Source organism: Pogona vitticeps, chromosome 1, assembly GCF_051106095.1.
Source record: "Pogona vitticeps strain Pit_001003342236 chromosome 1, PviZW2.1, whole genome shotgun sequence".
In the NCBI taxonomy this organism is placed as follows: Eukaryota; Metazoa; Chordata; class Lepidosauria; order Squamata; family Agamidae; genus Pogona; species Pogona vitticeps.
This window is the reverse complement of record NC_135783.1, coordinates 141,845,617-141,871,993: the sequence shown is the minus strand read 5'-3', so window position 1 is coordinate 141,871,993 and position 26,377 is coordinate 141,845,617. Positions and strand designations below refer to the sequence as shown.

The following is a 26,377-nucleotide window of genomic DNA, read 5'->3' as shown; positions in this document are numbered from 1 at the left end:
TAAAGTTAAAGTTTACTGTTTAAAATGTTTGAAATCATAAAGTGCACTTAATAAACCCCTTGTTAACCAAATTTGACTTTGTTTTGACTGTTTTTTAATTTGTTGTTGTATTTTTCCCCCATTGAGATGCATTGAATAGGTTTCAATGCATTTCAATTGGGGAACCACATTTTGCTTAGCGATGTTTCCTATGGCGATTTTCGCTTAAAGATGGCAATTCGTTCCTATTGGAACGGATTATCCGGTTTTCAATGCATTTCAATGGGAAACCGCGTTTCGCTTAGCGATGAAATTGCTTAGCAGCGATTTTTTCAGAACGAATTAACATCGTTAAGCGAGGCACCACTGTATATGGAAATGAGAACATACCTCTGAGTATATTGAAGTAAAAGAAGTAGCTCCTGTGTTTGGTGTCTCCTACTGTAATTATTTTAAACAAACTATATATATTTAATCTGTCATCTAAAAAGATTGAAATGATTTTCTTCTCCTCCCTATGTAGTATATCTAAACATGGATGTTTCTTAGTAATTAAATAGCACTTACATATTCAAGGCTTTTAAAATCTTCTCTAAGGACTTGCACTAAAAGTTAATATTTTAAGTCAAAGTTCTCTTGTGGGAGAGATGCTCATTTTTTCAGGGATTAGACCCTCCACTATTATTTGTTTGTTTGTTTGTTTGTTTGATTGATTTATATCCTGCCCATCTGGTATATTCTACCACTCTATTACATTAGGTTTTCAGTATTTCCTTTTTAAAAATAAAAATAGTTCCTTGGACATTTGTTATTTTATTACTATTCATTTTTCCTTGGTTATGTAAGCATTTGCTTCTTTTCAAATATGGTTAGTATGAAATTAATTACTTAGGTACTTATGTGTTGATCACATCAATTCTACTTACCCTGGTATTGTTCTATCACTACTAAGTGGTATGTAAATTAGAAGAGTGAAAGTTCATTGGTTCCAAATAAGGCAAGCCACAGATTTTATTAGGAAGCTAATTAACTGCCATGACCCCTTAGATTAATTTGAAGCAATGTGGAACTGTCACAGAAACATAATATGAGGACAAATATCAAAAAGGTACTCTTGGATGATAGATGAAAGATTTGGGATTATGAGTGTGGTGAAATTCCTTTGAAATCACTTGGAAGAATTTTCTCCAAAGTACAATACTACAAAATATTGCCATCCTCACCATTTATATTAGTTTCTCTTAAATTCACAGAAGTAACTTTCAGATTAATACATGTGGCATCAAAGCCTAGTAAATATGTCAGAATATGATGCTACACTATCATCACTATCCTGGAAAGAATGCTAATCTAATATAGGGGATCGCTTTATAACATGTGGCTCAAGTGCCTCAAGGTGAAAAAATACTTGGAAGATAGATTTATTTTGAAACAGTGCCTGAAATCTAGTAGTAGCTAGAATAGTTGCATTGAATCAGTGTCTATGTATGTTCCATTGATTCAATGAGTCTACTCTAGCTATAAATTATTACTGGATTTCAGCCAATTTTTGAGAGGCTAAAATTGAATATGACCTTGAATTAACTTTTTTATTCACTGTCAAAAATGAAAATATGTAAAGACTGAATCTCATTATGGCTATTGGTAGCTAGAATGGATATAACACCAGGTTGGAAAACATTGAAGAATATTTCAGTGCACACATGGATACAGAGACTATAGGAAACAATGACTTCAGTGAAGTTAGCCGAGAAAAGAAAAATAACAGGATCATCACATAGAGATGATTTTTATGAGGCGTGGCATTGTTTTATAGATATCATATCTTCCTTGGAAGAAATACATGGATTACTGAGAACAAAGACAAAGATTTTGAAAGGATATGTTTATAAACCTATAGTACATTTTTTACTAGAAATACAAAGAAAACTTGAAATTTAACCCAGTTTAATAATATCTGTTGATCATTTGTATTTAGTTTTTAAATACCTCTCTTGCTTATTTGTGTTTTATATTTAATGTTATGTAGTAGGAAAAATAAAAAAAATGTATTTAAAAAGAAACTAAGTCATGTTTTTTCCAAATATTTGGAATAAATATATAAGAAGATTGGCTGCTTTCTTTCAGTTAGGGTTGTTCAGCTAATAAATGTAAAGAACTCTTAATAAGATAGGCGGCAAGAAGCAAACATTTGATAACACCAAGTAAATTATAGAAAAGGGGTTATATGAGCAGAAGACAGCAACCATGAGTCTCTCTCTTTGCCCCCTAATCTACAGTCCCTGTACCTCCATACAGTTAGAACAGCCTGGGTTGGATCATGAAGAATTATAGTGGGAGAGGAATTTCCTAAAAATAAGCTCACACAGGATTGCATTACCCAATATTTAATGGAAGTTTATTGTAATTCTGTGTAATACAGACCATGCTGTTTGGAAGGGGTCCCATGTTCTTTTAGAGAAGAGCATGAGAGGAAGTAGGGTATCAATTGGGCAAGGTGCCTTTCTTTTGTACGATCCACTGAGTAGATCCACTAACGTACTGTATATTGCTCGTAACTTAATATAAAATGGCTGTTCAGTATTCCAATTTTATTTTTTCTTCTTCTGCTTTATAGACTTGCTCTGTGGATGAAATGAATCATGAGTTTCAAGCTCTTGCACTAGAATCTCGGGGAATGGGAGAGGTAAATACTTGAAATCTTATGGAATGAAATTTTGTGTATTATGTTACTGTGGCCAGAATCTTATTGGGGATTTAAATTGGGATAGGTACAATTGTGTAAACTGTTAACAATAGATTGTGGCAAATTAATAAATTGCTTGCATTGCTGATAGTGCACCAGTACACCAAGTCAGACCTGGCACATGACGGAATGGAGCAGCAGTTTGTTAATTGGTGGTATTTCACTCCTGTAATTTACGCAGTGTTGCTGGTATAAATCTCTTGTAGAATTCTGGCCTTTATCTTGAATGTTTAATAGTGTTTAATTTGCCAGTATTACCATCAAGCTTTTTAATCTCCCCACTAAACAACTGTCATAATTACTTAAAATAAAAAGCAATTCCTGAACTGAAGAAAGACCATCAGAGGAGATACCAGAATGGAAATGTTTAACTCTGTGCTTGTTTCACTTTCTATTCAACAGAAGTAGAGCCTGTAGAGGAAGGCTTACTTGGTGTATATTAGATAGTTTGAGCCATATACTAGAGGAGGGGGTGCTTCTTTAATTATGCAGATAGTTTAGGACTTTACTGTTCAACATCTGTATTTTTAAGTGGGATCTAAAGCAGATGAGTAGCCAGTGGAATTGAGGTAGAATTGGAGAAGTATGCTTCCTTTTATTTGTGCCTATTATGGAGTGAGTGACAGCATGTTGTAGTGGTTGCAAAGCTGTACATAGGTTTTCAAAACCTTATTCTAAATACATCATTTGTAAATAATGAGGGGCATGGTGGCGCTGTGGGTTAAACTGCCGAAGCCTCTGTGCTGCAAGGTCAGAAGACCAGCAGTCGTAAGATCGAATGCACGTGACAGAGTGAGCGCCTGTCGCTTGTCCCAGCTACTGCCAACCTAGCAGCTCAAAAGCATGCAAATACAAGTAGATAAATCGGTACCACCTCGTTAGGAAGGTAACACCGTTCCGTGTCTGGCCACGTGACCACGGAAACTGTCTTCAGACAAACACTGACTCTATGGCTTGGAAATGGGGATGAGAACCGTGCCCTAGAGTTGGACATGACTGGACTAAACGTGAAGGGGAACCTTTACTTAAAAGGTTTTTAGGGTACAGTATTTATTTAACTTATATGCCACCCACTCTACCCAAAGGTCTCTGGGCGGCGTACAACAATTAAAATATAATAAAGATAAAACAATTAAAATATATACTCTGAAATGCAACGATACTATTGCTAAATGCACTCTACTTGTGTTTCCATTTATTGGATAGCTATATGTTTGAATAATTGATTCCCAGTACATTTATCTGCAGTTTCATTATTTGTGAAAACCAGTTTTCCATAATCTTAAGAACATAGTATAGACTTGTGGTTTAGAATTGTATGTGGTCAATACTGCATGGTAGGTGGGGCAGTTATACTGTAGGTAGTGTGCAAAATGGATTGCTGCCAGAAAGTACATTGGACACTGACAATAAACATGTTTAAAACATTAGCATAATTAAGTCTACACACATACACTGAAATATAACTGCAGTAGGTTTACTGTTAAACTTTCATGAATTGGAGATGAAAATTTCAAAGCAGGTTCAGTGAGTACATGTGGTAGTGAAAAAAACCTGACTACAGTCTACTTCTTAAACTTGATGTAGCTTGTCAAAGCAGTTTTGTCTTTGTAGTCTTTAGGTCACTCTTGTGCCCACATAGAGTACATTCAGAACCTTCTAAAGGTGACTTGTGCTCTTTTTTTGGTGTGAGCCCTACCCTCTGTACTGTGCAAAACTCTTGAACAGTTTCCTCCAGTTTCCTGTTATCTGCCACAGAGACAGCCTACGGGGCATCTCCTCTATTCTGAACTTACAGACTGTATGTCTTGTCTCTTCCCCATCACCCCATATAGCTTGTGTAATTTTAGCCAGTCATTCCCCCTCAAGAGGCTGCTTATGCTTTAAAGAAGTCCACATGACAGACTTTTGTAAGCAGCATCAACCACTTAACTCCTCAAGTTGACAAAACATGGGTGTTTTAGCTTCATGCACTTTGCTAGGATAAGGTTATTTGCTGTTCACATTTGGTAGTTAAAAACCAACCCATTGAAAAAGCCATTACAGTGGTGCCCCGTATAGTGACGTTAATCCGTTCCAGGAAATTAAAAAGCCCATTGAAACGCATTAAAACCTGGTTATTGCGTTCCAATGGACTAAAAACTGGCAGGGACAGGGTGGGTGGGTGATCCCGAAGGCTTCCAGGCAAAAGCCTGGAAGCCTTCGGGACCCCTCCACCCTGTCCCTGCTGCCCCGCGCTGCCGAGCCCAGGATGCCTGACAGGCATCGGGTCTCCCCACCTTCCCCCCGCGGCTTGGATCCGACCCGCGGGGGCTACCCCGGGCATGGCTGGACTCTTGGAAGTCCAGCCATGGCAGGGCTAGCCCCCACGGGTCTGATCCAAGCCGCGGGGGGAGGGTGGGAGAGTGGGGGGTCCGGATGCCTTTCAGGCATCCCGGGCTCGGATCCCACCCGCCGCCGGTTACCCAGCCAAGGCTGGGTAACCGGCGGGTGGGATCCGAGCCCAGGATGCCTGACAGGCATCGGATCCCCCCACCCTCCCCCCGCGGTGGCCTCAGAAGGACCCTTCGGAAGGGTCCTTCGAAGGCCAACACAGGCATTTTCCCCCAGCTGAGTGGCGGGAGCGCTCCTTTGGAGGCTCCCGCCGCTAAGCAGGGGGAAAATGGTGCCTATGGGGAAAACATCGCAAAGCGATTTTTCTCCATAGGCACCTTCGTTATACGATCGCAAAAGCGATGGTATTTTTGCCATCGCTATGCGAATTCGTCGTTAAACGGGGCACTCGTTATACGAGGCACCACTGTACTTTTACAGTATTTATTGATACCTACAAATGGTTGAAACTGATTTTCATGTAGATATGCAGTAGTCAGTATTAGTATGAAGGGACATCAGCAGCCTTCTTCTATGTATTTTTTCTTAAGAGAAAATATGAAAGTGAAATTTAAGATATGTCTTCTAGCTTTGGAACAGCAGATGAGTCTGTTCTGAGGACAGCTTTGATTCCAGTCTTCAGGACATCAAAATCACCTATCATAGTGAAGTCACCCTAAATAAGTAAGGCACAAGCATAGTCCACACTGCTTAAAAAACACCTTCTATGTTCAAGGACGCAACTTCACCAGCCTCGTGTTCTGAAATGTGCATGACCTGGTTGTGATAACATGTAATATGTTAAATCACTTTGTGACATAAGTTGGTCAAAAACACCTCAGACCCATGTATAGCATAAATTGGTTGATATGTGTGTTTATCAGTCATGGAGGTGATGGCCTTGATGCTGCCTATGATCAAGATATTATTAGACTTGTTTTCACTCCAAATGGGAAGCACTGAGCCCTAGGTTCTATACCAGTGAAGTATACAGTGTGGACCAGACAGACTGTAGTAGTTTCATGCTGAAATATATTGCCATCATTTCATAGCGACACTGCTGTTGGAATGAGATTTTAGTGATTATGAGACAGGTCACATCAGTGATCAGTGTTCCTCTGTGTAGCTGAAGTGTGGTTGTGGTACAGGAAATGGAGCCCCTTGCCCAAAAACAGGAAGTAGGCAAGTCTTACAGTCTGCATCTCTATCACAAACGTGAATGGAGCTGAATGTTCCTGCTCTTTCCATTCTGAAGAACTTTCCATTATTCTTGACCTCACAACTGATTAAGCGTCACCAACACATCAAGCCAAGAGGCCAAACAGAGCCATCCAAGTCACCTGTGCAAAAAGAAAAGAGGTTACCTACCTATAACTCTGGTTCTTCGAGTAGTCCGCTGTGAATTCACACTAATGGGTTAATCTGCGGCTGAGTTGAGCAGTCTTCTGTAACTTCCACAGCTTTAAGCACTTAGTGCTGGTACCTCCCCTACACCTGGCTATATAACTCCGCCTCCAGCCCAGTGCCTCAGTTCTTAAAGAACCGACTGCTGCTGCCCAATATGCCATGGCACACATGACAGACAGCGGGGAGGAGGGCGGGATGTGTGAATAAACCAATCCCCTGGACGTAACTAGTGAATAACAGAGTCCAAGGAAGCCAAACAGGAACTGCAACAACCAAGAGGGGTGTAGGAAGATTGGTTAGCAACTTTCCCACCCCCCTGTGACTCATGTGAGTCCCAAACCTGAATGGGTTAACAGCAGGTTCGGTCAAAGCTGCGAACATTATGCTACCAGAGTCGGGTTCGAGGGAGCACTACATCTGTGAAGCATATGTGGAGGCATAAAGCACTCCATAGCCCATGGCTCAGAACGATGCCGGGTAAAGCGGGATGGCGATGGTGGCCGAGAGCTCATAGCTCTTATCCCAAACTAAAGGGACTGGTCCTACGCAACCCTGTCAGCGTGATAGGACCTTCCTGAGGAAAATTACCCAGGCTTAACTGACAGCAGCAGGGTTCTCGGGTGGACCCTTGTGAGTCCTTTCCTTATGAGTCTATGCGGGCACTGGCAGCTGAGACGGGGCCACAGACTATTTTGTGAGCTAGCCCAATGATAAAGAGGGCTGTTTTGTGCCAAATTAACAGCCGCCAGCAGTTGCTACCCTAGGCAGAAATATTTATTTATTTATTTAATTTATATGCCGCCCACTCTACCCAAAGGTCTCTGGGCGGCTTGCAATAATTAAAATTCAATACAATAAAATATAAAATGATTAAAATACAATTAAAATACATATTTATTTTATTTTAACCTTAACCTTAAACATTTCCGTTTATTAGGAAGGTTTTGTTTATACAAGAAATCATCTTGAGAAAATGATTAATTTGATCAACTCAGCATCTTAATCCAGCTACCACATGGATAATGAGAATTTCTGCAGAAAACAATCAGCTCACACAGTGAAACTACCACATACAGAGCACATAGAAATAGTGCCCTGCTCCAGATCAAACTGCATGCAAACAAAACATGCAAAACATTAGCATGTGACTATGATGGCATGGGCAAACATATCAGAATGCACATTCTAGTCAAAGGTGTTACTGAATCCACATCCAATTCATACATTTAGTTGACAGACATTTGCACACTTCTACAAAGGTGCTTCTAAGCATATTCAGCTGTATATGCTTATGGTACTTCAGTGATTGACAGCCATGTTTACATTGTTTCATTGGACTTATTCAAATGTAAACTTCCCAGACAGACTCACCAGGATTCAACATGAAGACCTAGCCCCTCCTTTCAATCTTGTCACCCTCTGAATGTGGAAAGAGATGTGCCTGCAGAAAAGACATTCCTGTTTAAACATAGGTTCTATACATGAGCAAGAACCCTGGAAAACTGAAATTTGTGCTCACATGGAGAGACTACAAATGAACAGGAATGCCTATACTGGAGACTAAAGATGGGGGTATTTGTATTCATATACGAACATCCCCGCACAGGTGAAAATAACGACTGTCCACTCACGATTTCGCCACTGCCGCCAGCTCCACAGAGGCCTCCCACCGTGCCGCTGTCCACAATAGACTACCCACTCATGGCAGGAGGCGGCATTACAAGCGCCTCTGCTAGGCCTCAGAGTGGCTAATCCACTGTGGAGAACGGCGCAACAGGAAGCCCCCGCGTAGCCGGCAGCAGCGGCAAAATAACCCTTGTCATTTCCACCTGTGCAGGGACACCCGCATACGAATACAAATACAGTGGTACCTCGACTTACAAACTTAATCCGTATTGGAACAGCGTTCGTAAGTCGAAATGTTCGTAAGTTGAAGCACCATTTGCCATGGAAATGCATGGGAATGGGATTAATCTGTTCCAGCATTTCAAAAAAAATAAAAAAAATTAAAAAAATAAAAATACAACAGAGGAAGTCACACGCTGGGACTGAAAAAAAACCCCAGCACAGAAACATAACCCCCCCAGTCATCCCCCCCCTCCAAAACCCACCCAGAACAGTTTTTTAAAAAGGAAAAAGGAGCACCTTACCCATCCGAAGCCTGTGACCTTCACCACTGGGAGGCTTGAGCCTGGCCAGGTTTCTTCGGCTGCTCACCTCCCAGTTCACCTTCCACTTGCTCTGTGCCACCCTCCGTGGGCCGATGGTGAGAAATTCAAATGCTGGAGGACAGCAAGCAGGAGGCGAGCAACTGAAGAAACCCAGCCAGCTCAAGTGGTGGGAGTTTCAGCCCCCCCCCTTTCAAAGGCAAACTAAGGCTGTCAAATGCTGCCAGAAAGCTTTTGCCTCGGCACCTAACTGGGTTTAGAAATAGCAGCCATGTGAACAAGCCCTCTGATAAATGAGGCCCAATACACCAAACACCCAGGGGCGTTACCCCAGACAGGCAAAGCACTGACATGCAGGGCTAGCAGCAGGAGCTGAAGGGGCCCATTGTATCCCCAAAGGGAAACTCAAGCCTTACCATATGTCGCTGACACATCTACAGCCTCGGTGTGCAGCTCCCTCCAGAAGTCGCAGCTACATGAGCAGGCGCACGCAGGAGGGTTGGTGTGCGGCACTCACACACAGAGGCACTTCCCATGTCAGGAGGAATCACTGACAGTCAGGGACAACAGGAGGCCCTTCTCCTAGGGACAGGGCATGCAGAGCCGTAACTCCTGCGGGGTCAAACAGCTGTAAGCACGAGCCCCTTGAACCAAGAGGGCTGTTCCACGCTAGCCTCCGAAGAGGCTGTACCACACTGGAGTGGGGAGCAGGAGCTAGGAGGCCCTCCTTTCAGGTCTGTCCGCTCACTGCAACAGCTGTAAGAATGAGCCCCTTGAAACAAGAGGGCTGTTCTGTGCCAAACTCTGGAGAGGTTGTAGCTCAGGCAAGCTGAGAAGCTGTTCTCTTCTATCTTGCTAAGAGAGAAAATTGCAAACAGACAAAAAAAAAAAAAAAACCTGTTGCTTTCCAGCCTGAGGGTAGTTACAAAGAAGGTAAAAGATATATTATTTCTTTGAGAGAAAAGCCCTGAGGGCTGAAATGCCAGCTTTGTGAAGCCTCAACAAAGAACAACTAATGCCAGCTAGTATTGTATCCCCCAGGCAAAAGAAACAACTTGTTACAAATAAAGAACAAGGGGAGGTGAAGGAAAAGAAAGAAAAAGGCAAGAAAAAGATTTGTTTCTACTTGCAAAGTGCCAATGAAGCTGCTGCTACAGTGGCGGTCAGAAAAAGAACTGAGGCACTGGGCCGGAGGCGGAGTTATATAGCCAGGTGTAGGGGAGGTCCCAGCACTAAGTGCTTAAAGCTGTGGAAGTTACACAAGACTGCTCTGCTCAGCCACAGATTAACCCCTTAGTGTGTATTCACAGAGGACACAAAGGAGAAACAGCTCTGCCGGTCAGCTATTTGGCTGGTGAATATTATGCATCCCACATGTGAAAGTATTTTGCAGATTGGCTGAATTACAGCCTCCCTTGGACTTGATATCTAGATACCTCCGAAGCAAGTAATACAGTCCAATATCAGATAATTGATCTGGTAGTTCTTCCTTCTCTGTTGCCTATGGTACAACCATCTTGGCAGACTTTCGTCTGTTCCACCTACATCTAAAGAGACTGAACACTTGCCTAACATATAATTACAAAATTTAAAAAGTTTCTCATAGGTTGTGTTTCACAAGTTGCCAAAGACAACACAGCAGGCATATATGGCATCAGCAAGTGGTATGCGCTTGTTTGAGTACTTTACTTACATTCGCATGGCCTTCTAGGAGTGATGTCCCAAGGAATTATATAGTTAGTTGTAATTCACGTGGAAGAAAATAGCAACAAGAGAGGAGATGAGTCAAGTCAGCTGCAATGTCCCATGAATAGAAACTAATGAGATGCTGGTTTTCAAAAGATGAGGTAAACCTGCTATAAATCTGTTGCCAACTCATTAATCAGTAGCAGTTTGCCACTGAGATTTTATTTTAAAATATTTTACTCCATTTTCTTTACAAAAGGACCCAAGCTGGCTTACATAAAGCTACCATATACTATTATTACTAAACTTGTATACACTAAAAAGTATCAAATAAATACCATATTAAAAAACATAAGCAATACTAAAACACATTCAAAGCAGTAGGGTACAACAGTCCCCCCCCACGGCAAAAAACCAAAACCATTTAAGCAGTACCATTTAAACAGTTTGATTTATACCCATATACATATATAATAGGATTCTGGCCAGCAAACTGGAAACATGTTGATTTTTTTCAAAGAAAAGTAGGATATTTGTGAATATCCTATAGTGAATAAGAATAAGACTATTTAACTTTGCCTCGAGTTGACCTTCTTATCCTCTCTTGGGTAGCCCATAGCACGGTCTCTAAAACTTTTGAAGAGACACAGAAGGCTGCCATGGAGAGATTTGTGGATTAAACTGCTCTGTTAAGAAAATCAGTCACTGGCTAAAATCCAGTGGTCATTTGCAAGTATGCTTGGCCTATTGAATCAGTAGGGATTTGTTAATTGAACACCTATGTAAATTCCATTGATTCAGCCGGCCTACTAGTTGTGACTTACTGCTGGATTTCAGGCATTGTATAGAACGTGCCAGCAAAATGAATTTATTGTATCATTTGACAAGAGTGCTATCAAATGAAATCAATGACTGAATAGAAAACAAATGCTAGGAGGCAACCTTGGCTTGCCTCCGAGCAAGAGGCAAGCCAAGTGGACCGAGAACTCCCAGAAGTACAAGCTGGATTCCGAAGAGGCAGAGGAACTCGAGACCAAATTGCTAACTTGCGCTGGATTATGGAGAAAGCCAGAGAGTTCCAGAAAAATATCTACTTCTGCTTCATTGACTATGCGAAAGCCTTTGACTGTGTGGACCACAGCAAACTATGGCAAGTTCTTAAAGAAATGGGAGTGCCTGACCACTTTATCTGTCTCCTGAGAAACCTATATGTGGGACAGGAAGCAACAGTTAGAACTGGTCATGGAACAACTGAGTGGTTCAAAATTGGGAAAGGAGTACGGCAAGGCTGTATATTGTCCCCCAGCTTGTTTAACTTATATGCAGAATACATCATGCGGAAGGCTGGACTGGAAGAAACCCAAGCCGGAATTAAGATTGCCGGAAGAAATATCAACAACCTTCGATATGCAGATGATACCACTCTGATGGCAGAAAGTGAGGAGGAATTAAAGAACCTTGTAATGAGAGTGAAAGAGGAGAGTGCAAAAAACGGTCTGAAACTCAACATCAAAAAAACTAAGATCATGGCCACTGGTCCCATCACCTCCTGGGAAATAGAAGGGGAAGATATGGAGGCAGTGTCAAATTTTATCTTCCTGGGCTCCATGATCACTGCAGATGGAGACAGCAGCCCTGAAATTAAAAGGCGCCTTCTTCTTGGGAGGAAAGCGATGACAAATCTTGACAGCATCTTGAAAAGCAGAGACATCACTTTGCCAACAAAAGTCCAAATAGTCAAAGCTATGGTTTTTCCTGTCGTGATGTATGGAAGTGAGAGCTGGACCATAAAGAAAGCAGAGCGCCGAAGAATTGATGCCTTTGAATTGTGGTGCTGGAGGAGACTCTTGAGAATCCCCTGGACTGCAAGGAGAACAAACCTATCAGTTCTAAAGGAAATCAACCCTGAATGCTCACTTGAAGGACAGATCCTGAAGCTGAGGCTCCAGTACTTTGGCCATCTCATGAGAAGAAAAGAGTCCTTGGAAAAAACCTTGATGTTAGGAAGGTGTGATGGCAAGAGGAGAAGGGGACGACCGAGGATGAGATGGCTGGACAGTGTCTGCGAAGCAACCAACATGAACCTGACACAACTCCGGGAGGCAGTAGAAGACAGGAGGGCCTGGCGTGCTCTGGTCCATGGGGTCACGAAGAGTCGGACACGACTAAACGACTAAACACACACACAACCTTGGCTTAAGGGACCAGGGTCTCTTATACTTCTTTTAATTTTATTACATAGGTTTACACTGTCATATCCCAAACTAGTCATTATCAGGCATGTATGCTAATTTTGACGTGTGAAACATTTCTGGCCTTGGTTGCCACATTTTACTATGGGTGGTAACAGTCTGTGTACATTAGGGGGCTAATCGGATGCATTTGTCTGTATCTAGTCCTGTTAAAAAATCAGATATATTTAAATTCAGTATCAACTCTGGGTCCTGATGGCAATTTTTAGAGTATCTATTTTAATTGTATTGTAATTGCTTTATCTTTTTTATTGTATTTTAATTGTATTATAATTGTTGTAAGCCGCCCAGAGACCTTTGGGTAGACTGGGTGGCATATAAGTTAAATAAATAATAATAATATATATAATCATTAATGAACTGACAGTAAAAATGTGCTTCTTTTACTGTTAGTTCATTGATAATTAATAATTATATAAGTGATAATTAATCAGTGTTCAATATGATATTTTCTCCCTAAATAGCTGCTACCTGCCAAAAAATTTTGGGAACCAGATGATCCAGCAAAGGATGGACAAAAAGGTATATTCCTTGGCGATGAGTGGAGAGAAACTGCCTGGGGAACCCCTCGTAAGTACTAGTGAATTTCAAGAAGCTGTGATCTAAAATTCTGTACTTAACCTCCGTCGGTGTAATTTGCACCTTACTAATTTTAATTATTATTTTTTTAGACCACTCTATGTCCCAGCCTATTATGGTTCAGAGAAAGCCAGGACATGTTTTTCATGGAAACAGTGAAGTAAATGCTGTCTTATCTCCTCGATCAGAGAGTGGCGGCCTTGGCGTGAGCATGGTAGAATATGTGTTAAGTTCTTCTCCAGCTGATAAATTGGACTCCAGGTTTAGAAAAGGAGCTTTTGTAAGTAACTTGGTTATGTCAAAAAAAGTTCTTATAGCTATCAAAAGCTATCACTTACCAGGCTTCACTGATTCTTTGTTGTATTTTAACAACAGGGTGGACTAACCATTTGAAGTTGCATTCTTATCTCTGAGAAGCAACTTTTCTTGCAGGCATATGTACCTGTAGCACAGCAGGTAGACATTGTGCCTCCAACTTTTAAGATTTTGCCTCATGTTAAAATAATTAACTTTAAAATAATAAGTTTGATCTAAAATGGCACATATGAAACTTCCATATGTCCTTCAGAGCTTTTGCAAAAGCCTCTGGTTCTGGAAAAGTTTCTAGTGTCTGAGACAGAATGGGAAATCTGACAAGTTGTGGTGTGCACATGGAAGGGTTTTGGCAAACGTTTATGGCTGCTTGATCATTTATTGATATTGAAATTGCTATATGTCACCTGCTATGTTGGTATTTATAGTATCTAGAGTGTTCTGATCTTTTCTTCTTTTTAAAAATTAAGCTCTTCTTCCTGTAGCTAAAAACTACTGTGGCATGAAGAATTCTTTGATGACTTTTTTGTATTAATCTGTATGTTGGAATGCATGTATGTAATGTATAAGGAGAACAGTTAGTACTGGAAAAGTAATTCAATTAGTATAAAATGGCTTTGTGGTCACCACTTCAGACTGCAAATGAAGCTTGATATGTTTTATAACAAACACAGTGTAGAGCATTACGCTAGCGTGCTGTTAATAGGTTGGATACTGACATCACATGAGGGGAATTCCACTCATGGAAGTGAGAGATGTGAAATTTGCTGGTTTTCCCTGTGCCTATCTTTCCTACCACTCAGATTTGAGGGAGACCCTTCAGAACAGTAGAAGAAGAGATACTGAAGTCGACAAAGGGAAGTGAGTGATTTTCCTATTTAGAAAATCACATAACCTTCTCAGTCTGTGAATAAGAGATTCCACTCAATCTTCAGCTCTTGCTTAAGTAGAAGGAGATTTTGACTGAAATTCTGTTGGGTAATTACATTTGTATAACTATGTTACACAGCAACTGTAATAGCACCAGGGCAGAAGTGCTACTGACAAAGTTACACCTATGTAACTTTACATTGTGTAGCAACATAGAGAATTCTGGCTACTATGTCTGCAGAAGGATTACATTGGATCCAAGTCGATGATTTAACTTCACCCCTTAGCTAAAGTATTATTTCCTATTTATCTTAACTGCTTGCTTTCAGATATTAATCTGCATTGCCTAACACTGAAATCTTAAGAGTCAAGGCATCTTTCCAACTGCAAATGAATTTGATGTTATTAACTTGCAGTATACTGTAATATAAATTGGGATTACTTTGCTATGCTCCTGTTCAGTTTAGAATAAAACAATATTTTTGTGTAGGGTACTAGAGAAGCAGAAACAGATGGACCTGAAAAAGGAGACCAGAAAGGCAAGGCTTCTCCATTTGAGGAGGACAAAAGCAGAGAGCTTAAACAAGGAGATGATGATGATGTTGCTAAAATAAATGGAAGAGGTTTGCCAAATGGAATGGATGCTGATTGCAAAGATTTTAAGTAAGTGTTAATTTTTTCTGAATCTTACAGGATTGTTTTTTAAAAGCAAGTTATTGATTAATATAACAGGTTTAAATACTTTTTCACTTTCAGAATGATGAATAAACTTATTCATGTTTTTTGAATTAATACTTGACATCTTGATAAGTGTTTTGTCTCATGAGACAAATTCATATTTAGGCTACACTATGTTGTATTTGTGCAGGTTGTAAACAAGGGTGGACAACCTGAAGCCCTTTTGTGTGCTGGATTTTACCTAACGTCATAACTGATTGTTGACCATATTGGCTGGGGCTGGTGGGGAATGGAGTCCAGCGACATATAGAGGGCTGAAGATTATTCACTCCATCAAACATACAAAATAAATCAATCCTCCTAAATAACAAACCATCTCAGAGGCCCAAAAAGCTGCCTTTAAACGCAGATAAGAGTGTGTCCACCTCTCCTCCTTTGTGATCAACCCAGTGTGTCCCATGATAGAAGCTTAGGGATGAGGAGCAGGATTTATCACATTGTGGAGACAGACTAGTATAGAGGTATCACTGGTTAGGTAGGTACAGAAAATGTGAGCATCAGGCATAGATTTACTATTGAGATTAGAGATGGGCACAAACCACCAGTTTGATGGTTCGTGCCAGTTTGTTTCTCGACTTATCAGGTGTTTGGTGCTTCAAAGCTGTACTTCCTCTGGCAGACACCCACTCAGAGTGGCTTCCCTGCCCCTCTTCCTTGGGGTACTGCCTCTGAGTGGGCACCCACTGGAGGAGGCAGAATTTTGAAGCACCAAACACCAGCAGTTCGTTCCCATCTCTAATGGAGACACTGCGGTCTATAGAGCAGTGGTTCCCACTTAAGGCTCCAAATGTTCTTGGAATGTAACCTCCAGAGGCCCTAACCATCATAATCAGTAGTTCTGCAAGTTGCATTCTAAGATCCAAATTTAGAAACCACGGTTCAAGATATACACGGTTGTATATCTCACTAAAATGATACAGTGGGGTCTTGACTTACGAACGGCCCGAGTTACGAACATTTTGACTTACGAACCGCTCTCATAGGAAAATATTGACTTGACTTACGTACTTAGATTTGAGTTACGAACTGAAAAAAACCACGTGGGAGGCAGGGAAAGTGCAAAATTTGAACTTTCAGTTAACTGTTGGCCAGTGAAAAGGGTGCCTGTCTGCTTCCTCACTCCTCCCAGTGTTTAGAGAGTGGATTGGGAGACAGTCTTCGGACTGCCTGGTACTGTACTGCCTGGACTGTATTTTCCCTGCCTTCCCTGAACCTTTCTTGACCTAAGAAAAAAAGAAACAAAATATCCCCCCTCTAGTGGTCAAAGTCGGAATAGCAGCTTCCCATTAGTTTCTATGGACAGAAAAGAGCAAATACGGATCAAATGGTTTTCAATGCATTCCTATGGGAAATGCAGATTTGACCTGAGAACTTTTTGACTTGAGAACCGCCTTCCAATATGGATTAAGTTCTCAAGTCAAGACCCCACTGTATAGGGTTCTGCAATAGACACAATGGTGAGGAGCAACTAAAAAAAGATTAATCTGAAACATATCTCCTGAGTTGTATTCATGCATGTTAGCTCTGGATAACCTAAATACACAGAGACAGAGGAATCTGCTAGCCCTATTTCCTCTGTTTTTTAAGACCTCTTTGGGAGAAGACTAGTGGAAACACAACTGGGAGTTTGAGCTAGCATGCTTCTTCTCGTGTGTTTAGATTCTCCAAAATTCAGTAATACTTGAATATGGCTTTAGTCATCAATATATTATGACTAGAAACATTTTTGGTTTTCATTCAACATTTTGAATATGTACTGTTGCTATCAGTGTTAAATCTTTTTTCTCTCTGTCACACCAGTCTGTTTTGTTTGTAAGGTTGACCACTTGCATCAGTACACTTAGTAAGAAAGAAACTGTGCAAGAAATGTTACCAGGTATATTTACTCCTGAGAATTGTTCCTGTTCAGGCCATCAAACATTTAGCTCTGCTGTTTTTCTAGAGAAAGTAGTTTCCCAGAAAATTTGAAACTGCAGAAGGAAAACAATTTTTCTTGAAATTTTGGAAAAATTGGAGGTAAAGCAGTATTAATAGTACCACTTTTTACAGATTGAAAGCCACTTCGTTATTTAGGAAGATAAAAGGTATTATGTATAATTTAGTTTGGCATGCAATTATCACGTTGCACATATTAGCAGTATAGCTTATTTACGCAGTGATTACAAATGGAACTTACTTTTTCAGTGGTGTGTGTATGTAGGGACCACCTGAATTATAAGGAATCTCTTTGGTTTTATGATTTATGAGGAGTAGGCAAAAACTAATAAAAATAGAAAAAACATAAATATTATTTAAAATAAACAAAGAAAATTATATCTCCTAATCCTCTCCTCTGCAACGCCAAGCAGACATAAAGCATTCTCATAAAAGCAACTAAAAGAAAGGGGAAGTTGAACTAAAAATGAATATACTTGAAATTTAATCAATCTGATGTTTTGCGGTATTGCTCAGTTTCAGTTTCTGCTGCTGTGGCTTCATGTTTTTCTTCATCATATCTATCAAGAACTTATAAAAACTGCTCATATTGAAACAACTTTCTGTACCCTTTCACACTTCAGTTTATTTCTTGAGTTTAGTTTCTTCCACATGTTGCAGAAGTATGACTTCATGCAGCAGGAGGTAAGAAGAGTCAAAGGCTTAGTTATGTGAAGACCCTGCCATCATGTTGCAGGAGAGATGCGATGGCAAAGTCACAGACTGTATTTTGGGCAAGGGTATTCTGCAACACTTGAAAATACCTTTCCAACATGAAGTCTTCAGTGTGCTGCTTGTTTTGTAATTCAGTTAAATGCATCACTTTAACTTTTTTGCTTTGAATTTTGAATCCAGCAAATTTGCACAACATGAATTGGATGGTGACAACATTCTTCCCATTTCCTAATAATTATTTTCTTCTGTATCAGTAAATGGAGGTACACACAGATTCTCAGAACCAGTTGCTTTTGTCCTGGGCATTTGACAGGGAAATTCTGACAAAAGTGCACTGTCTGATTCAGCATTAGTAATTGCTGAGGAAACTGGCTTTAGAATTGTCAAGGAGTTCTGCATCGTAACCTTGAGGACATCCTATTAAGTACAGCATTCTTTACATTTCTGTGTACTTTAAGATCCTCAGCTATTACTGTTTTTTGAGTACTTTATTTGTTCCTGTGAATTTTGAAAGGAGATCAGAGCTCCACTCCTGCCACCTTTACTATAGATTTTCAGTATTACTGGCTGAAATCTTATTGGGCAAATTCCACCTGTGCAGTGGGAATGATAGCATTGTTAACAGCAGATGTCTGCTGGTTAAAGATCCCCCCCAGTTTTGAGATGCCCGCAATTTTGTCTCAATGTGTGTGAGCCATAAGCATTCTGACATTGAAACAAGCATTTCATTCTCTGAAATCTGCCACTGACGAAGGTATCATTTCCACTGTACAGGTAGAATTGTACTATAGGATTTTGATTACATTTTTCTTCTTGCATCTTCTTGAAGAGTGCAACTACAATTTGCATAGCTTTTACATGCTTTATAACTTCTTTTGCTCATCTGTACATCTTCTTTAGGGGTGTCATGTCATTATAATGTCATTAAGAAACAAGTTTAGCCCCATGACATGCACATCCTCTAATTATGAATACAAGCACAATCTTCCATGCACCTTTCTGTCGGTCAGCAAAGGATGTACTTTACCTTTCGTATTCCTCTGCAGTACGTCTTTTCTCTCCTGTTTCAGGGCTGTAAAAAAGTAATAGAGGTATTGTTATAGTATAGTCTGTGATTCCTTTTCCCTCGCATCCATCTAAGTACTGTGAGACATAATGCTTTGTTGTTTTTCCTTCCATGAATTCCATTATGTATTCATATTCTGGCTCTCAGAGCGGCTTGCTCAAAGACTTCTGGACAAACTGTATGATTGTCTTAATGATTTAGAAACTTTTTACTAATATACATTTTCAGCACTTGACAGCTGGATTTCAAAATAGCATTTTGCTCATGTAAGAATTTGGCTAGTTTTTCCCCCTAATCATCCGGTGTCATCTTGTCCAAAAATGAAGCTACTGACTCGTGCCATTTTATGGATAGAGTTTGCAGTGTTTGTTTACTTGCTGCTAGTGGGGAAATGTGTTGTGATGATGCTGGTGATATAGAAGGAGCAGGAGGAAAAGGACTTGTGGAGCAAGAACATTAGGAAAAGCTATTTGAACTTTCATAATTATAGTTTCCTAACTTAAATCCAGGAGATATTTTTTAATGTCTTCAGAGCATTTCTTATATAGTGGTGCCTCGCATAATGATTTTAATTGGTTCCAAAAAAAAAAAAAGTTATGTGAAACATCGTTATGTGAAACACCATTTCCCATAGGAATGCATTGGAAACCGGTTAATCCGTTCCAATAGGCACGGATTGCCGTCCTTAAGCGAAAAAACCCATAGGAAACATCGTTAAACGATACAATGTTTCCTCCATTGGAATGTATTGAAACTGACTCAATGCATTTCAATGGCTTTGCGAAGTCAATTTTTGCAAATTTAAGTGTGTCATAAAAGGGTCAAAAATGGTTTTAAATGCTTGGATTAGCTTCTGCACCCTCTAAAACGGATGCAAAAGTTAATTTGGCTTTGATCTGACTTTTCGTTAATTTATGGTGAATTTTCCCCCCCAACTTTTGACAGCTGTCAAAATCTGACAGCTCCATTGGTTCCTATGGGGGAAGAAAAAATTCACAAAACATTAACGAAGACTCAGCAACTGTTCTACATGCTTGGATTCGTTAGAGGACCCCCTAAGTCATGTGCAAACCTGATTTGGCTTTGATCTGAACTTTCGTTAATTTATGGTGAATTGTTTTCTCCCCCATAGGAAAGCATGGAGCTGTCAGATTTTGACAGGTCCATTGGTTCCTATGGGCCGGAAAAAAAAATCACCATAAATTAACGAAAAGTCAGATCAAAGCCAAATCAGGTTTGCACACGACTTAGGGGGTCCTCTAACGAATCCAAACATTTAGCACCGTTTTTGACCCTTCTAAGACACTTTTTAAATTGAAAAAAGAAACATCGTTAAGTAAAGCAGGGGACCTAAAATCGCATTCGTTATGCGAAGCATGGTCCCAAACTTCGCTAAGCGGAAATCGCCCATAGGAAACATCGTTATACGGTACATATTATTTTCTAAAAAAACACATCGTTATGCGAATTCATCGCTAAATGAGGCACTCGTTAAGCGAGGCACCACTGTATGGAAGGATATGTTTTAGCTTTCCAGTAACATTCGAAATGGTATATTTCATGTAACAGTGATTACAAATCTTTTTCTCAGTACAAGTTGCAGTGTGGATATGCCTCTATATGCCATTTTGCTGAGGAGAGGGAAAGGAAAACTTTTTTAATGGTTTGCTTGTTAGTAGATATTACAGTATGTGGGAATGCAGCAGGGCATCAGATTAGTAGGGAATTCAGTTGTGGTATACTTAATGGTTATGAAGGTAAACTAATGCAATTAAAATATGGTTCAGTTTTCTGAATTCAGATAAAGTAACACTTTTACCTTTCAAATAAGTATACTTTCAGTTCTTTCACCAGGAGTGTGTGTGCATGTATGCTCTATTCCAGTCTTTTGTTTCCAATTTTTATCAAAACAAAAGGGTTTATTTAAAAGGGACAGGGGAAATTATTTTTCGCTGAAATTGTCCAGTTTTTCCCCAGACTTAAGACTTCCATTTGCTTCTGGGTGCCCCCAGATGTGTCCGTTGGCCAAGCTGAGAAAGACTGCTAGTGTATGCTGTGAGAAGCACAGACAATTCACTCTTGTTTTACCTAGTTGATATCTAGCATACAGTGAGGTCTGAGGATCCTCAGTCCTCACTGTTTTTACACTCAATCATCAGAGTTTGTTCATTCTTATATATTTCATTTTCAAAGATCTCTGCACTACTGTTTTAACAGTTCTATTCAGAACAGCTGTAGGCTATTTTCTCATAGATCAAATAGCTAGATGTAATTCTAATATTAAACTATTAACAGAAGAAATGTGGAAGTATTCTTGAGTTCTGTTTAAAAACAATATACAAAAACTGATGTGTGTTTTTCATTTATTTTCTAAGCAGTCGTACTCCTGGAAGCCGGCAAGCCTCCCCAACTGAAGTAACTGAACGCCTGGGGCCTAACCCAAGCACTGCTGAAGCATTGGCTTCCCTTCCTAATCCTCCAGCCCACAAACCACTGGTGGAAGAATTTTCAAACTCTGAATCTCAGAATTTGGATGCTATGGAACAAGTGGGTCTTGATTCTTTGCAGTTTGATTACCCTGGAAATCAGGTACAAATGGATTCTTCAGGAGCTACTGTGGGACTCTTCGATTACAATTCACAGCAGCAGGTTAGTATTTTTATACAAGTATTTGAAAGTGGAACAACAAGCTTATGGCAGTCACAAACTGCTGTAAAAATGGCAGCCAAATAAAGTTCTTCTCTGTCTTTATGTCCTGGAATCATCATTCTGTCCATTTTCCGACATCCTTTTCACATCACTGATTGCCAGGGAAGCAGATACTGTGGTAACCTTAGGTCAGTGATACACTTTATTATATATTAACAGTACATGAGTGGAAATGTACAACACAAAGCTGCCATTTTTTTGCAGCAGCTGCATGTTTATTGCATTTTATAGCTCTATAGTAGTGACTCTTAAAAATAAAGTCTTCCTGAATTTAAAATTCCCATATAGTGTTGGACAGATCTATGTACAGAGCTCCAAGGGAAGTGGTCTTTGGATATTACTGTGAACAGAACTACACACCATTCATTTTAAAATTTACAATGTGAGCTTCCTTCTAAAATAATAGGGTTTAAATTGTTCCTTTTTCTTAGCTTTTCCAGAGGACTAATCCTCTTACTGTCCAGCAGTTAACAGCAGCCCAACAACAACAATATGCATTGGCAGCCGCACAGCAACCACACATAGGTGAGACTTTTTTCAAAGTATGTTGTCTTCAGTTGTCACACAGAAGAACGAACTATGTATGATTCACACTTTTCTGTTAATCAAAGGCTTGTTAACGTAGGCTTGAAGGAGTAAGTAATCAAAAACATGTGTACTTATTTTGATATTCTGATATAAAACTATATATGCAGCTAGATGAAATCCTTTTAGGGAAATATTTATGACTGCATGAATGAAAGGCAATATTGTATGACAGATCCGCCTTCCAGTTTCTGGCCTTTACAGTACTGAGTATCCCTAAAAGCCCTGTCTAGAGAAGTACCTGTTGAAAAGTGCGGACTGAATATTATGGTGCTGCAAATGGGAGCAGAGAATCACTTGAAACTGGGAATCTTCTATGCACAATAAAAGATTTCTCTGCTGAGTTTTGAAAGGGTGTTGTTGTTGTTCTTTAGTCGTTAAGTCAGGTCCGACTCTTTGTAACCCCATGAACCAGAGCACACCAGGCCCTCCTGTCTTGGACAGTATTGGAGCCTCGGTTTCAGGATCTGTCCTTCCAGTGAGCACTCAGGGTTGATTTCCTTCTAAATGGATAGGTTTGTTCTCCTTGCAGTCCAGGGGACCCACAAGAGTCTCCTCCAGCACCACAATACAAAAGCATCAGTTCTTCAGTGGTCAGCCTTCTTTATGGTCCAGCTCTCACTTCCATACATCGCTATTGGAAAAACCATAGCTTTGACTATGCAGACCTTTGTTGGCAAGGTGATGTCTCTGCTTTTTAAGATGTTGTCTAGGTTTGTCATCGTTTTTCTCCCAAGAAGCAGGTGTCTTTTAATTTTGTGGCTGCTGTCACCATCTACAGTGATCATGGAGCCCAGAAAAGTAAAATCTGTCACTGCCTCCATATCTTCCCCTTCTATTTGCCAGGAGGTGATGGGACCAGTGGCCATGAACTTAGTTTTTTTATTTTATTTTATTATTATTATTTTTTGGATGTTGAGCTTTTGACCATTTTTGGCACTCTCCTCTTTCACCCTCATTAAGAGATTCTTTAATTCCTCCTCATTTTCTGCCATCAGAGTGCATATCTGAGGTTGTTGATATTTCTTCTGGCAATTTTAATTCCAGTTTGGGGTCATCCAGTCCAGCCTTTCACATGACGTATTCTGCATATAAGTTAAATAAGCAGGGGGACACCTTACAACCTTGTCGTACTCCTTTCCCAATTTTGAATCAATCAGTTGTTCCATATCCAGTTCTAACTGTTGCTTCCTGTCCCACATATAGATTTCTCAGGAGATAGATAAGGTGATCAGGCACCCCCATTTCTTTAAGGACTTGCCATAGTTTGCTGTGGTCCACACAGTCAAAGGCTTTTGCGTAGTCAATGAAGGAGAAGTAGATGTTTTTCTGGAACTCTCTGCTTTCACCATAATCCAGTGTATGTTAGCAATTTGGTCTCGAGTTCCTCTGCCCCTTCGAAATCCAGCTTGTACTTCTGGGAGTTCTCGGTCCACATACTGCTGGCCTGCCTTGTAGGATTTTGAGCATGACCTTGCTAGTTTGTGAAATGAGTGCAATTTACAGTAGTTGGAGCATTCTTTGTCACTGCCCTTCTTTAGGATTGGGATGTAGATTGATCTTTTCCAATGCTCTGGCCACTGCTGAGCTTTCCAAACTTGCTGGCATATGGAGTGTAGCACCTTAACAACATCACCTTTTCATATTGTAAATTGTTCAACTGGAATGCCATCACTGCCACTGGCCTTGTTGTTTAGCCATACTTTCTAAGGCCTACTTGACTTCACTTTCCAGGATGTCTGGCTCAAGGTCAGCAACCACACTTTCTGGGTTATTCGGGACATCCAGATCTTTCTGGTATAATTCCTCTGTGTATTTTTGCCACCTCTTCTTGATGTCTTCTGCTTCTGTGAGGTCTCTCCCATTTTTGTCCTTGATCATGTCCATCTTTTCACAAAAGGTTCCTTTAACATCTGCAATTTTCTCGAACAGATCTCTGGTTTTTCCCTTTCTATTCTTTCCTCTATTTCTTTGCACTCTTCATTTAATGAAGCCCTCTTGTCTCTCCTTGCTATTTTTTGGAAGTCTGCATTCAATTTTCTGTAACTTTCCGTATCTCCCATGCATTTTGTTTCCCTTTTTCTTCTCTACTATTTGTAAGGCCTTGTTGGACAGCCACTCTGCTTTCTTGCATTTCGTTTTCTTTGGGATGGTTTTTGTTGCTGCTCCCTGCACAATGTTACGAGCCTCCATCCATAGTTCATCATGCACTCTGTCCACCAAATCGAGTTCCTTAAATTTGTTCTTCCACTGTGTGCTCATAAGGGATTTGGTTTAGACTATATCTGACTAGCCCAGTGGTTTTTCCTACTTTCTTCAGTTGAAGCTTGAATTTTGCTATAAGAAGCTGATGATCCAGAGCCACAATCGGCTCCAGGTCTTGTTTTTGCTGACTGTATAGAGCTTCTCCATCTTAGGCTTCAGAGAACATAATCAATCTGATTTTGGTATTGCCCATCTGGTGATGTCCATGTGTAGTGTCACCTATTGTGTTGTTTAAAAAGAGTGTTTGTGATGACCAGCTTGTTCTCTTGACAAAATTCTATTAGACTTTGCCCTGCTTCGTTTTGGATTCCAAGGCCAAACTTTCCCGTTGTTCCTTTTATCTCTTGACTCCATACTTTAGCATTCCAGTCCCCTATAATAAGAAGAACATCTTTCTTTGGTGTCGGTTCTAGAAGGTGTTGTAAGTCTTCATTGAATTGGTCAATTTCAGCCTCTTCAGCATTGGTGGTTGGTGCATAAACTTGGATTACTTTGATGTTGAAAAGTCTGCCTTGGATTCGTATTGAAATCATTCTATCATTTTTGAGATTGTATCCCAGTACAGCTTTTCCCACTCCTTTGTTGATTATGAGGGCTATTCCATTTCTTCTACAGGATTCTTTCCCACAATAGTAGATATGGTAATTGTCTGAATTGAATTCGCCCATTCCCATCCACTTTAGTTCACTGACGCCCAGGATGTCAATGTTTATTCTTGCCATCTCCAGTTTGACTACATCCAGCTTCCCAAGGTTCATAGATCTTACATTCCAGCTTGCTATGCAGCGTTTTTCTTTGCAGCATTGGACTTTCCTTTCACTTCCAGGCACGTCCACAGCTGAGCATCCTTTTGGCTTTGGCCCAACCTCTTCATTAGCTCTGGAGGTACTTGTAGTCCTCCACTCTTCCTCAATAGCATGCTGGATGCCTTCCAACCTGAGGGGCTCATATTCCATATCTTTTAGCCTTTTGTTTCTGTCCATTGAGTTTTCTTGGTAAAGAAAAGTGGGTTGCCAGTTCCTGCACCAGGTGGATTGCGTTTAGTCAGAACTCTTCACTACAACCTGTCTGTCTTGGGTGTCCCAGCACGGCATAGCCCATAACTTCTCTGAATTACTGAAGCACCTTCGCCACGACAAGGCAGCAAGCCGTGAAGTGGTTGAAAGGGTGTAGGTACAGGCAAATGGGTAAGAAGGACAGGATCAAAACTTCTGCTCATGAGACATCAGGTATCCTCCTTAGATGTTGTTTCTTTAGAAATAAACATTACAATATATGGTATAGCCATAGTGGACAAGATTGTGCTGTGGTAATGGATATGTCATAGAATTAAAATGGTAGTAGACAATGCTGTGACTAATAGTCTGTTCCTGGTTCACATGAGTGGTAGGGCTTTTCTGGGGCTGGTGCAGGGTAATATCCATTTTCTCCTTTTGCGAGCGTAAACCCTATTGAAACAAGGAGGGTGATTCCACAGACAAGTCTGCCCCCAGACTTGATCCCAGTGAGCAGGAGACTAGTTTCTCTTTTAATGGTCTAAGCCCAAGTGCTACTCCACAGTACAGAAGATCCATTCAATCAGTGGTATGTACATAAGTTTGTACTTGCCATTCAGCAGTTGGTTCAGGGGCTCTGCTGTAGCTGGGACTTGCAACTGGATTTAGGCCAGTGTAGTTACTCTTAAAGGAGATCTGGGTTCAAATCCCCACTTAGCCGTGGAAGCTCATGAGGGAAATGGAGCTAGTTAAAACATTCCTAAAATATCTTACTTTACTTACCTTGAAAGTGCTGTTACAGTTGCTGTACATTAGTTCTAACTTGATGGCACAGAACAGTTACTTTTTAAAGTAACCCAAAATGGAATGTTGGACTTACTGTGAGGATTCCTTTTGGTTGGAAAAGCCAATATAAAAAGTTTAACTTTTCCAGTCTGAAAGGTAGAGCCCAGACATTTTTCTGGTTCCAAATAGGGAGGAGGACACCCCCTCCACTT

The 26,377-nt window shown here is 40.4% G+C and overlaps 1 protein-coding gene across 22 annotated transcripts in view; it reads left to right on the top strand.

Annotated features, from left to right (window-relative positions):
- The window catches only part of PUM2 (pumilio RNA binding family member 2), a 108,088-nt gene that overhangs the window by 21,706 nt on the left and 60,005 nt on the right, over positions 1 to 26,377 (top strand). For 11 of the 22 annotated variants that reach the window (XM_078388670.1, XM_078388692.1, XM_078388690.1 and 8 more), the window contains exons 2-7: positions 2,597 to 2,665; positions 13,076 to 13,181; positions 13,283 to 13,470; positions 14,863 to 15,035; positions 21,204 to 21,474; positions 21,966 to 22,059. In XM_078388670.1, coding sequence (XP_078244796.1) covers positions 2,597 to 2,665; positions 13,076 to 13,181; positions 13,283 to 13,470; positions 14,863 to 15,035; positions 21,204 to 21,474; positions 21,966 to 22,059 — 901 coding nt within the window. Of the gene's footprint in view, positions 1 to 2,596; positions 2,666 to 13,075; positions 13,182 to 13,282; positions 13,471 to 14,862; positions 15,036 to 21,200; positions 21,475 to 21,965; positions 22,060 to 26,377 lie in introns of all 22 variants that reach the window. The other 11 variants (XM_078388685.1, XM_073002046.2, XM_073002068.2 and 8 more) reach the window with 2 other exon arrangements.